General features: G+C 37.7%; 1 protein-coding gene across 13 annotated transcripts in view; it reads right to left on the bottom strand.

The window, feature by feature from the left end:
• ATP9B (ATPase phospholipid transporting 9B (putative)) overlaps positions 1 to 14,370 on the bottom strand; it is a 114,607-nt gene that overhangs the window by 18,004 nt on the left and 82,233 nt on the right. For all 13 annotated transcript variants that reach the window (XM_083518580.1, XM_083518575.1, XM_083518579.1 and 10 more), the window contains 2 exons: positions 6,587 to 6,699; positions 3,294 to 3,542 (listed from right to left, as the gene is read on the bottom strand). In XM_083518580.1, coding sequence (XP_083374706.1) covers positions 3,294 to 3,542; positions 6,587 to 6,699 — 362 coding nt within the window. The remainder of the gene's footprint in view (positions 1 to 3,293; positions 3,543 to 6,586; positions 6,700 to 14,370) is intronic.

The following is a 14,370-nucleotide window of genomic DNA, read 5'->3' as shown; positions in this document are numbered from 1 at the left end:
TGTTCATAGTAAGTCTCTGAATTATTTGGGCTTGTGACCTTTGAACTTATTGCTCTATTTACTAAGTTCATATCCTTTTATGACTGTTTATTTCATTAGTTTATCACCAGCTTTCTATGATTTAACTGGGCATACATGTATGACAACAGAGCATCAGCATTAGGTTTCATCAGTGGAATTCTCAATATGTTCCCTTTCCTTGGTATGCTGTAGAGGGCACAAGGAGTAGACAAATGAAACTTTCCATTCTTTCAGAGAAAATGAAATATTGATCACTTATCATAAGAAACAATGAGCTTGGCATAAGTAGAGCTCATGCTATGAATACAGAATAAGTTACTTATCTGAAACTACAGTAGCTACATGCATTATAATGAAGCTTCCTATTGGTCTTAATTCCTTCAAAATTTGTTATCAGACATTTCAATGCCCATGAATATTGTGCATACTATTCATTCATTTATTGTGGAATGCTTTCAATATATTCTGTGAAGTTTTAATGTTTTAGCAAAAGAATGATATATGCTCGAACTATTTACATATCTTTTCTTGATTGTCGGCTGCGAACATTTTCTGCAATCTTAAGACTATATGGTGCCTGCTGCAAAGAACACTAGTATATGCTGTCACATAAGGAAATACGATCAGCTATAAATTATCAGAAAACACTGCATTGTTTAAAAACATTGAATGCATAAAACCAGTCTGTCAAATGATACTGTTGCTTATTAACCAAATATGTTTTGATAGGTCAACAAATGAGGTTAAAAAGAAAACATCAATTGAACCATTTCCCTAAATAAAGCTCCAGGGTGCAATATTCACAGCAGTATATTCAATAAAAATGCTTTTAAAATGGTAGTTGTGTGATTGGGAAACATTGCATCATCTGTCAACCTAACTGCAAGAAAGTTCAATAAGCTAAATAATGAACCATTTACATTATTTTCCTTAGGCTCCAGTGATTTGCAAGGATAGCATCAATAGAGCTCTTTAAAAAAATATGATAAAGACCTTCTGGTCTTTTCAGTTCTAGCTTTCTTTTTGTGATACAAAGATTTTTAGGTTATCTGAACATTTTCACAACTTTATTTTTGCTTACGACTAACACTTTTTAAAAAATCCTCAAAAAAACAAATTTTGCAAGAATTTCAGGAGACATAAAGTAATTGTAATGATCACAAAGTAAAGCTGAGATTCACTGAGGATGGTACCTGACTAGATTGTATTCAGAACAGATACACTAAAATGAACAGATGTAAAGCTGGTCATGTATAACTTAAGTCCATTAATTCCAATGGGTCTATTCTGAATTTTACCTAACCAGACACCACCATAAGATTATTCCCTTCATTTTGTCCAATTTTTACTACAGCAAAATTAAAGGGTGGCCTCCAACAGCACCAGCCCTCTTGCAAATGGACTTCAGCTTTCTCAACAGGACTCCCTTCTTCTCCTTTTTCTCATATCCACAAAATCTGTTTTACAGGGTTGGGGCACCCTCTGGAGCAGATAGGGGCACAGGGGTGGCTGCGGAATGAAGAAGAAAGGGGAGTCCGCTCATGTGATATTGGAAATGGCTGATAATGGATATATGTTGTGATCATGCATATCAAGGCATGTGAACTGTCTCTTGCTAAAATGGTAACTACCAACTGGTAAGCTTGACATCGATACCAGGTATCCTACAAAAGGTATCTACAAAATGGCTTTCAAATTTAAAACCAAGAAAACATAGTAGAATAGAATAGAATAGAATAGAATAGAATAGAATAGAAGGAGACAATTAAAATAACAGCAGCACTTCAGTGATAAAAGAGTAATCCACTAAAATACTAGCTACCAGACCATCTCAGACTTCATGAGTCCAGCAAATGCTATTCTAAAAAAAAGGCTCAGACAGCATTTACCATACTCTCCTAGGCAGAAAGTTCAGTGGGGCTGGTACTGCCAATGAGAAGGCCTCAGACCTGGAAGCACCCAAAGCAGAGCACCCTCCGTTTCAGGTACCCACTACAGAGTGTTTTCTACCCGTTACCCCTGCCCCCAAATTCAAATTTAATAAATTCAGAATACGATAAACAATTCAATATATATGTAGCTAACATGCCATTTTTAAAAAAGGAAAATCAAACGGTTTTTCTTTGTGAATTCAGAACTAATTATTTAAACATCATTACTGAATTTTATAACCAGAGTTCCCAGCTCATTTAACTGTAGTTACATAGACCCATGCTCATTCAGAAAAATCATTATATGTCAATTATATTGTGGTTTATGTATATGCTGATTTTTGGTCCCCAAAGTGGTAAACAGAACAGTAATACGAAGAAATGTACAATAAAAATACAATAAATATGATGGTTAGCAAAACAATACAAAACAGCAAATAAATGCTGGATAGTGCCTGACCTAGGTGGTGAACCAGCCAAAATATAATGGTGAATGACTAACCTGGCACTGTCTCACTCAATCCAGTGACTACCTTTCATTCAGTCTTCAGTGTTGTCACTATTCCCTTCTTGTTACATCAGGGCACACAAGCAGGTCCCTATGCCCTAAATGGCCTCTCACCAGGGTCCTTGCATAAAGAGGCTAGCCCCTCACCCTCACTAAATAAATGAGTTTGTTTCCAACCATGGGCTGGATCCAAACATGACCTTCCTCAGATGGATTTAACCAAATGAAGATATATTGTAAAGATTGCCACACCATCTAACACTGATTTGGCAGATGAATTTTCCTTTAAAATCACAGTATTTCAGAGGCTCTTGTATTCTAAACATATCAAACTACGTATCTGCACTTTGTGTGCCATTAATTGTTGGAATGATATCAATGCTTCTGCAGTTGTAAATGTTGTTATGTTCTAGTCTAAGCATTGCAAATACAGTATAGCAAGGAGAACCCAGTTGTTATTTACTACATTTCCTGTAAAGGTAAAGGCAAAGGTACCCCTGAGTGTTAGGTCCAGTCGCGGACGACTCTGGGGTTCCGCGCTCATCTTGCTTTATAGGCCAAGGGAGCCAGCGTTTGTCCACAGACAGCTTCTGGGTCATGTGGCCAGCATGACTAAGCCGCTTCCAGTGAAACCAGAGCAGCGCATGGAAACACTGTTCACCTTCCCGCCGGTACCTATTTATCTACTTGCACTTGATGTGCTTTTGAACTGCTAGGTGGGCAGGAGCTGGGGTTAAACAATGGGAGCTCACCCTGTACATTTTCTGTAGCAAGTGACAAATATAAATAGCACAACTTAGTTGAAAATATAAAAATTATGATGGAAGCCTTACCTCATCAGGGCTAGAAGCTTGGTAAGTTCTGTTTTCATCACTGAAGTCCTGATCTACCTCAGCATATTCTGTTTCTCCAGTTACTCCTGCTCGGGATTCATATACAGGTGTAACATTGTGACACAACGCAATAGCTTTTACTGCTTCATGTATTCGACTGCTGACAGTTTTGCGAACTTTTGGTGCAGAAGACTGCATCTTTCTGGAAGGTGTTGAACTTGTACCATTTCCACTTGCCTGGGAGTGCACCTTTAAAATATACACAGAATAACCGGATCAAATAAAAATATAGCTCATATATATATTGCAGCAAGGGTGAGAAACTTCAGGCTTGGCCTTCCAAGCCTCTTTGTGGAATGAGGATAGCTGGCCATATATCTATATTTATCTATACATGTGTGTGTGTGTGGAAACTTATGGCTTCTGTCATAAGTAGTTTACTCTACAAAGGCAAAACTCGCATCCATTGCCCTGCCCACTTTCACCTGTGAACACACCAACCACTGGAAAACAGCCCCTGGAAGTTGCCCACAAAAGAATGAAACCTGAGGGAATGAAAGGCTTCCCCATCCCTGCATTACAAATATGAGTTGAAATTGTAGTTTCTTGCCAAGAATACCTGACAGGTATTTTAAAACCTGTTTGTTATGGTGTCCACTTTATTAAGCTTCCCTGGCCTTATAATTCCAGTAGGAAATGAATATATTTCAGACAAATTCTTCAAAGTGAGTTGCAAAATATTGCTCCTCAAAATATTGAGGGATATTGTGAATTGAACAGAGCTTCAAGTTACATGCTTTCTTATAAAGCTGGGGGATGGAGAATAGAAAATTACATATGACTCTTCCATTAAGCAGGGATGTACTGCTTTAGGGTAATTTTTCATGTTACTTTTCCTGACGTGTTGCCAAGAGGGGTACTGGGAAAGCCAGAAGATGTTTATTTGCACCTTCCAAGCTGTCAAAGGTGACCAGGATTTCAGGAGTTGACTATCCACACATTATAAAACCTTGTGGCTTCAGACTGTTTTCAATATGTACTTTAAGAGTATGCATCAGGAAAGTTAACACGGGAAGAGTTCCAAGATGGATTGCACCTTGAGAACACAGATGGTCCCTGTTATATACATGGAGAACACAGATTTTACTGACTGCTAGATTTTATTATTTTTCAATGCCATAGTAATGTGCTGAAGTACAGGAGGAATTTTCTCTTGTGGTAGTCACAAATGTGTCTGTAAAAAGGCAAGATAATGCATGCTAATGTTAATACTTCTTGGAAAGAGATATTTTAAGCTAGTATTACTAAACAATTCCTCTCACCTCACTTGTATTTTCAAACCAACTTTTTGTTCTCTATAGGGTAACACCACTGAAACCCTGTTTGGCAAGCAAGCATTTCTTTTTGACTCCATGTACTGATCCACTGAACCGTGAATATTCTGCCCATCAAATTACAGTGTAGTCTAATAAAGGGTTTAACTTTCTGATCATCTGGCACTGCTTTTCAGCTACTGCTTTAAACCTTTGCATTTACATTCTGCTAACACTGATGCCATTATAGCCACAAATAAATTAAGCTGATTTACTCCTTCTGAATTATGTTATGTTTATTGATGCTTGTATAATTTAATTTCACACAAATTCCATTAAAGATTATGCCCTCTATCACAAAATGCTTCCAGTGGGGAAATATAATCAGGTTATAATAGATTTGTGTGTTGCATTAGAGTGGACCTACTTGACTATTGTCATCTTAATAATAAAACTGAACACAAACAAGGGGAAAAATCAATGCCACGCAAGAACTACTGTATAACTAGCTGCTTTAATAATCATTGCTTAAATAAAACAATATGCCATACATACTTTTGGAAGCAACAACAATTAAACCATTATTTCCCAAATGATGGCTATTTCTCCATTTTTCATACTAAGAAAGTATGGCAGAATTAAATTTGTTTATTAGGATATTTATAACTGGGGGGCGGGAGAGAAATTTTACTAATAAAATAATTCTCAAGGGAAAGAAACTATCATGTGTTGTTTTTTTAATTGCAAAGCCTTTGATTTTAAATATGCTAAAATCCTCCAGTTTGTTCTCTACCCTTCATTTCAAAGTTAGTTTAGGCTCTGAAAGAGTGAGGATGTATTAGGTAAATAAAGCAGATTTTTCTGCCTGGTGGTTGTAACAGCAGCATAATGTATGCATGCACTAACAACTATCAGCTAAATCTCAGTTTCAATTAAACTTGTATGGATGCATGTTAGATATTTTTTGACCTACATGAGGTTGGAAGCATTTTCTTACAAAGAGAATATAATGCCACAAACATGTATCCCAAATTAACAAACATACTTTGGCCTTCTCATATGGATCTGTTCTGTAAAACGTGCAAGCCCCACTGCACTTAAAGGGGGGAAGACCACATACAGAAACCCAATAAAAAAGTAACATTGATGTTTTAAATTATCTGAAAGTTAAAACCTTGTAAAATGAAAAAGATGTCACAGAAGGGAGATGGTACCACTTATCAGTAGTCTATGGTAGGTTTCATTAAAATGGTTGGAGCTTGCTTAGTTTGTATAGCACAGAGAACTATGAGTCAGAGAAGTTCCCAGTTTAAATCTTTCCTTAGGCATGAAAACACTTGGTGCCTCAAGCAAACCCCCATCTCAGTTATTTTCCTATATCTGTGTAATGGGGTTAAAAGTACTGGAACATTCTGTGCTGAAAGTATATGAAATAATCACTCTGGGTGAAGACTGTTAGTTGAGAGCTTGAAAAATCCTTTAACAAAAGTCCTGGAGATGTTTATAAAAATATAAACTGGGATGAAGGAATGGGACATTTTTAAATATATTTTTTTTTAAAAAATCTGACTTTTCAGCAAAATAAGATACCGTATCTTGGCATTGCGCCAACTTCCCCATCACCTCCCCTCTCCCAGTATCTGCAGTGACACTGGTGGCAGGACATCAGTAAGTGCTGCCACCCCACCCTCCACTTCTGCAGTCTGATGGTCTTATACTAAGGTAGGTTTGATATGACAGGAGGTACGCTGTGGTTAGGGAAGTGAACTTTGCAGTTCTTATTACTGCTGTGTTTCAGGACCCTTCTTTTGCAATGCAAGCATGAAGGAAGATCTTGCAGCTCTGACCAACTTGGTAAAATTAAGACAATGAACATCAAGAGCATTGGGATTTTTTTATAGTACACATTTTTCAAAAACCTATATTTGGCTCTGAGATTGTTTTACAGCAGTAGTAAGGAAAGTGACAAGCACAAAATACCTGGGAATAGGAATTGATAATATGATTCTGAATTTCATCCATTGTATCTGTTCCATATGACACAGTGCCGAGATGGAGGCGTTTAAATATCATCTCATTCTGGGTAAGTGTACCTGTAATATAAGCATCAAATATCCAGCTCAAACAATCAGTTTCTTTATGGGAACTTTCTGCCATCCTAAAGAGCCTCCCATGTTACTGGTTTTTTTAATGTATCTCAGTAAAACTGCAATCCTATACCCACTTACCTGGGAGTAATAAACAGAACATGAAGGCTGCTGTGAAATTAGGCTCAGGATTAGAATATAATTGTCAAGCTCCAGTATTCTCAAGGCAGTTGAGCTGAACAGCAGATACCCCTATCAAGACTAGAAATTAACTCTGGTTCTCTAGTAAGACCTGACAACACTACTGAATACATACCGTATTTTTTGCACCATAACACTCACTTTTTTCCTCCTAGAAAGTAAGGGGAAATGTCTGTGCGTGTTATGGAGGAAATGCCTACGGGTGGCATGCCTACGGATTTTCCTCCTCTAAAAACTACGTGCGTGTTATGGTCGGGTGCGTGTTATAGAGCGAAAAATACGGTAGTTTTGTGTTTTGTTTTAAAGCACTCAGTCTGGATAGTGGGAATGTATATATATATATTCACTTCAACTATTATTTAAACAAACATGGCTCCATTTATTTTAAGTGTTCACAGTACTAAGTTATCCCCAGAGGGAATAATACAGTCTAGTTTTCCCCTCCACACCTTTATGCATAAGCACTTGTCTAGCTGTTGTGGAGAATAGGGGTTCTTGGCACAGTCTCAATATCTCTGTCCAGCCCATCCTTTTTTATTAATAAAAGAATGTGAATAGATGGAAAAGGACATGGAAACTGCACCCAGGACTCACCTTCAGCCTGGTGAGGCCAGAGTGCTTGTGCTGTACACACATCAAAAAGCTAGAAATGAGGTTACATTATGTGTTATAGGAATCTTAACATGGGCAGCGGCTGAACTCTAGCTTTAAAAAAAAAAAATTTAAAAAAATGCATCCGTAAATTATCTAAGAGTAAATTACATCAGTAAATAATCTAAGAGTAAATTACATTTATTGATGCAAAAGGAGCCAGATGAAAAACATTGCCAGTTTGGATGTGAAAATATGCACATATACAAACATTTTAAGATACTGGCACTAACTGATTGGCTATAGTCTTCATTAGTTAACAAAACATCTAACTGTTAAAAAATACTACAATCCTAAATTACTTGAGTGTGTAATTTTCTGGACCTTTGTGACAGATTTCACACTTCTATAGTTTCACTAACTATCTGTGCTATAGAAAAAAAGTATACAATGTTTTAATTTATATTTTATCCAGAGTAGTGAGGGTCTGAAATTATTCGAACAGTAAGGCATGCCAGTATACATTCAATGTGTTCCAATGAGATTTAAGCATGCTTATGTTTCTCATATTGCACAGCACTCACAGTTACAATAATGTCAACATTAATCAAGAACTGCAGAAAAAGAACATTTTGACAACCACTTGGGGAAATGTGTGGAAAATACCATGTGGCAAAAATAAAATCCAGATACCATGTTGTCTTAAACAGGTCACTGGGAATTATCACCACTTCCCATTTCAACAAATTTAGCCTGTAATCGGTACTAAGCCTTGAATTTCAGAATCGACATAAATAGTATGCTTTTAGAGATCACTTCCGATCTGCAAGAAACTACAGGGTGTCAGTCAACGAGTGACATTATGTTCACCGCTGTCAACGGTGACATGCTTGATTCCAAGAAAGCTTTAATTGAAGGTTGGGTGATGCAGGGTGCGATGATGAAGCAGAGGCCAGAAGTCATCACTGGACAGGTTCATGTGCTAATTCAGTCAAGGAAGTTTGCATACCATGTTATTTAAGCCTCAGTACAGGGTGAATGATCCCATTCTTCGAACCATGGCGAAACTGAAGTTACTTTTGTCATTTAACAATTCCCCAGGATGTATTATTAATTAACCTCTTCCCTCTCTTCTGTTTTTAAGCATTCTAACATAATGCTTCTGAAAGATATGGAATAATAAGGGCTATTTCAGGAAAATTATTTTAATACAAGTATGGGAAACAGTGACTAACATAACATACAGCTCAATACCCTTTTGGAAAACAGAAAATATTCTTTTCTGTAAATTAAAGTCTTAGCTTTGATCTCATGCTCTCTCTCAGTATGTCAGCTAAACACAGCGTCATAGGAAAGAAGAATGCTAAAGCATTGGAAACACTATAATTACTGTTCTGAGATTGGATATTGTTTAGACAGTTAACATGCAGCTTTTGCACCCAAAAGGGGACACCTCTATTTGTGCTCTTGAGGTATGTTCATGGTTGTCTGATTTAGATCTTTCTTTCCAACTGCACATGGCACAGATTCAACTTCCATCTTCCCTTGATTTGTACAATATTCATGACTTACTCTTGATCATACAATTATCAGACCAAATCAGTTTGTAACATGTCTTTGGAGAAGTAACTTTATTCCATTTCACACACGGACATATTTATAATAAATTAAAGTGCATATTTAGAGTTCAGTCCAGAACCATAATAATCAATGGAATTTCTGCAGTTTCCTTCAGTGAGGCATCAATCACTATGTGCCGTGATGCTGCATCCAATTATGTGCACTTAGTCCCACTGAAATTAATGAGTATAAGCATATGCAGTGTGTTTACAAACCATCCTAATGTGCCAGCAGAATTTAACACTAGAAGATATGCTCATGGAGTTCATTCCATCACTGTAAAACCTGGAAATAGACAAAGCAAGCTTTCCTCAGCTGATTTGATATAGGTAAACAAAGAGGTATTTTATGAGGTATGCAATACCCAGGACTTAGAAAACTTTACAAGTTTAAAACTAGTGCTCCAGTCGTGCCATGATTCAAGCATAGTAAATTATTAGCAAGTTTACTTAATAGTAGAGATGAGCTGAAGTTCAGAAGGTGCCAATTTTTGCATCATTTTTCAGTCTTTAAAATCAAAGTAGATTTATTGAATCAGTAGTCATGGCTCATGACTGCAATACAGTGCACGAAAAGCAAATGCTAACAGTGATCCAAAGCCTCTGAGCGGGGAAATGTCCTCCTCAATATGTATGATTCAAAGAGCAGAGCAAGTGCTGTTCATTTCTGTTTTTTCTCTAGTTTGATGTAGAAGCAACTAAATGGAATGTCTGAAGCTGGGAAGGAGGATGGAACTGTGTAACTGCACAGATGTAACTGGTTACGTATAAGCAACATAGTTTTCTTCTTTGTACAGGCATATATATGGTGGGGGGGTGCAACTGTAGGTAGGATAACTAAACTATTGAGGGCAGTCAGCACTGGTTCAAAATTCTGTTGCTTGAAGCATAATCATTTTATTTATATGCTGAGTTTCCATAGTTAAAACTATGCTCAATGCGGGTGGGTTACCCCACTAGAGCTGACAGGTTGCAAATACTAGCTTGCAGGATCCTGAATCCCAATCTATATAGGAAGATAACACATGTGTGCCTGCATGGAGACCATGAAGCAGAACAAAGAATTACAATTTAATTTTCATTTATACCTTTGAAAATAGGGACAGAATCCAATGGTGCACAAGCAAACTACCGCTTGAACAAGGCTTCGTTTCCTCCTCTCCTCCCTGCAGCCCCCTGTGCATTGCCAGAATCTACTATGGAGGGTTTCCCTATCCCCTGAAGAAGACTGAGAGTGCTAGTAATGCTGCAATGGGGGAGTAAGGAAGATTAAGTCCCATTGCACAAGCATAAGTCTGTTCCTCTTGCACACATTGGATAGAACCCTAGGTTTACAGCAGTTATACTAAAATGTTAATCTCATATAGCTTATCGTAAATGGTAAATTACAGAACCTTTAATTGGTAAGGTTTGCTAGTTTGAACAGAGGTTTCAAAGACACAAAGCGGGCACAGCAGCCATCAAATGATCAAAAGACACTCATTTAACACATAAGGAAAGTATCTTAAACAAAACGTTTGTGTGGGATTGTTATAGCGATTTTTTTAATGCTCTTTAATGAAGCAACGAGTTTTGTCTATGAGTGTATCATTAAACACAGAAGAAAGCAGGCAAATAAGAAATTAATTTCTAAAGATAAAGTCCTGCAGGCATCATTCCATGGGTGACAACAGATGCAGTTCACAACAGAATACCAGGGAAGTTTTCTTAAAGCAGATGCAGAGATCTCTGATTAAATATTACTAGATGCTAGTTTGGTCTAATACCAAAATTCTAATAAAGCCACAATGAAACAAGCAAATACTGCTTAGGTAATTATAAGCAACTTTGCTAGGAGTTGCAAGAGAACATAACCTTTCATATTGTGTAAACAGTTGCTTAATTGCTGTTATATTTTCAAGAACATCTAGCACTCAGGCATCAAAATCAAAAAGGTTGGAGAACCAAAATCTCTCAACCTCAACCCTGCACAGGGGTCACACACAAACTTCCCAATTTTAATGATGAACCAGTAACAGATCAGTGGCTAACTTATAAAAATAGCCCACAGACAACACCAGCCACACTTACTTCACAACTCTTTCATAACTTGCTTCTAAAAATTCCAGTTTCCACTTCCCTACCATCTAAAACTTCTTTCAAGATGCCATTGCTTACCCTAAAAAAAGCAAAGGAGCAGGAGCAGCAGGTCCCCAGCAGTTTTGCCCAGCAGTTTGGATCAAGCATTGCAGAGACTCAGAGCCTCTTTAAAAGCCCCTTGGGTCTTAATGTTTGACAGCCCTACACCAACAGCAATGATGTAGCTCCTTATTCAGTCCATAGGAACAAGGCAGTTCTTCCAGGAGAGCAAGATGGTAGGCGGTATAAGTATAAAAAACCTTTACTAATGATCTAAATCAAAGGTGAGGAACTTATGGCCCTCCAGGTGTTGCTGACAACAATGCCCCCAAAGTTACTAACAATATGCATAATGAGATACGTACGTGCAAACCTAATTAATCACACAAACCCAGTGACATATCTAATGCAGAAAATGCCACTAAACCAGCCATTAATTATTCCTTGCAAGTGATAGCTTTCCTTCAGTAAGCATACTGCGCTCTAATTAAAAGTTAGCACCCTCTTATGTTATTTCCTAGGAAATACAAGCTCAGGGGTACACAGTATGATTGGTTAAGATGTCTGTTTGAATTTGCTACAACTCTGTGGCAGGAAATTTAATTGATGTGAACCCTGACAACTACTCATAACCTCTGTATTTTATTTAATATTACCTTGCTCATTCCTGGACACCAGTGAAAACCCCATTACAAATTCAGGTCACCACACACTGATAAGCCCCTTCACTCATATCCTCAGACAGATCAGCTTTTTGGGATATATCCAGAAAGCTGCTTCACGTCTTCAAGATGCTCTAATACCATTGACTGCTGCTGGAGCTCGCTTCTCTAGCTTTAGCCATTATCCTTTCATTGCCCCTCTCATCCCCATTTCCCTGCCTACGATCTGTGTTTGTTATTTTTTTGGATCTAGTATGGGTACCTCATAGGAAGGCACAAATCACTGTCTATCTAAGTAAGAAGGTTTTTTTCTACTTTTCAGACTATGAGGGTTCTTGAGAACCTGAATAATATATATTTGGCCTTGGGGTTGGCTTGGTGGCACCGTAGAATCCTCTAAACCTAACTGTGATGGTGCACAACATGTTGCAATGAAATCCACTTATCAGCTTTCCTGTATTCAACTGCCTCTCTTTCTACTTTTCGTATGTAGATCTTGCTCATTTACAGCTCTTGCAAAAGCTGAATCTCAGCTATCTGCAAGTGATCCCTTCTTCCAAGTCAGTCTCCAACCCCCCTTCTCCTGACGCCCAGTCATTAGTATCCAGCCATCACTCCTCAGTGTCCAGACAGTCCCTGACATCTAGTGACGGAGTTGACATCCGTTCTATCCTTAAGTCTTTTCTAGTCAACTGCTTTCATTGCAGCAAACCTGTGACTGCAAAAAGCAAAACATCATGTGTGTATATGTCCTCCAACTCAAATGTTCACATTTGAATTAGTACCACTATGGCATCATGTATGCAAAAAACACAGATGTGTGTTCACTCTACTCACTATCACTCTTTCCTTCCCCGAAGTAGGTGTGGGAGGGTAGATGACAGTCTGGCATAACTATATTGTTAAGAACATATCTGTAAGAACATTGCTATGCCTTTCACTCAAAAGAGAGACTTATCTAGATATTACTAAGAAGTGTTTTTCTCAAAGGAAGAGCATTCCTATTCTAGCTGTCTCCGTTCATCACTCCTGTGATGAAAGAATAGTGAGTTACATAGGAGGACTCATAAAGAACAAATTTTATCAGAGAGAATATATGTACATATGGAGGATCTCCAGCTTCTAATAGTTATGGAACAACTGGATATTATAAAGCATTCCCAAAACATGTAGAAGTGGAAGTGACACGAGCATTTCCAATGGATTCTTGCTCTTATTGTGGATGCCCAGGATAATAAGCCTGTGGTCTGCATTAATCTCATAAAGTGGTACCCCTGGTTTTCTTCATGCAAAGCTTAACATATGTTAACTCTAGATTAATTTTAAACACAAACCTCCACTGTTAACACATTAGTCCCTAATACAGGGCTTCCCCAGAAGATTATGAATTCCATTACTCTCTGCATCTGTTCAACTATTACATGTGCTAAGTATCTCATTTGGTCCACACAGCCGCTAAAATGTTAATTACAGCACTCAAATGCGAGCGTATGCATTAGTAAATAACTGTGCTTGGAAGATGGTTTGTGTTTGTTATAATTGAATACTGTGGTTGCTGTCAGGAAGGGCAGGGAAGTTGCAGTATCAGACTCTAGATGTCAAAAACATTCAATACATATTGCCAAATATCTTTTTCTTTCTTTTTGTTGTTAGGAACTTCTTGTGCCCTCGAGAGACTAAAATGTCATGCTCAGCTGCCCTTGGAAAACACACTGCAAAGAGTCCCCCACCCCAAGTAATGGATGACGCCTTTCTGTCAAACTTATATGTGATTCAAGTCCAAACAGCCTGGCATTTTGGGTAATGGATGCTATAATTAAAATGTGAGTCCTAAAGAACCTGTTGTTTTAGTGGGTGTTTTTAGTAATGGCTTTGTTCTACATGAAGATAAAAACTCCCTAACAAAGGAATTAATGTATTGCTTTAATAGGCTGCACCCTGAGTTAAGTTTTAAAATTTATGAGTTCTCTGCAGCATTGTTCTTTAAACAATGGTATTGTCAAATGCAACCAGTGAGAAGATTAAAGTTCTCCCAGCAGATTAAGTACAAATTATCTGTCCTCCTGTTTCAGCATCATTTGTTCATTTATCACATAACGTCTAGTATTTCTGGTCAGTGTCAATATGCTCTGCATCCTTGCAGTTAACAGATGTCTTCTCTTGTCGAATGAATTACTTTATGTTTCACGCACTGGTGGCCGCAGATGTGTCACTATAGCAACATCATTAATTTCAGATCTTACCGGAAACATGCACTCCAATCAAACCTAATTATACCACATTGCTTTCTTGTCCCACAATAAGGAAACTATAATGCAATTATTGGGATACTTCATTTTCTATTCTGCTGTGGCAAATGAGAGAGCCACTGTGATGGACGCTTCTTGTCAAAAAGCTTATTGATGAAGCACAAACCCAATTTACAATCATACAAAGGACTACCTTGCAATTATGTTAGTAATGTAATGCTCCTTAGACTCTACAAA

This window comes from Podarcis liolepis (assembly GCF_965112155.1).
Source record: "Podarcis liolepis genome assembly, chromosome: 8".
NCBI lineage: Eukaryota > Metazoa > Chordata > Lepidosauria > Squamata > Lacertidae > Podarcis > Podarcis liolepis.
This window is presented reverse-complemented; position numbering and strand designations above follow the sequence as displayed.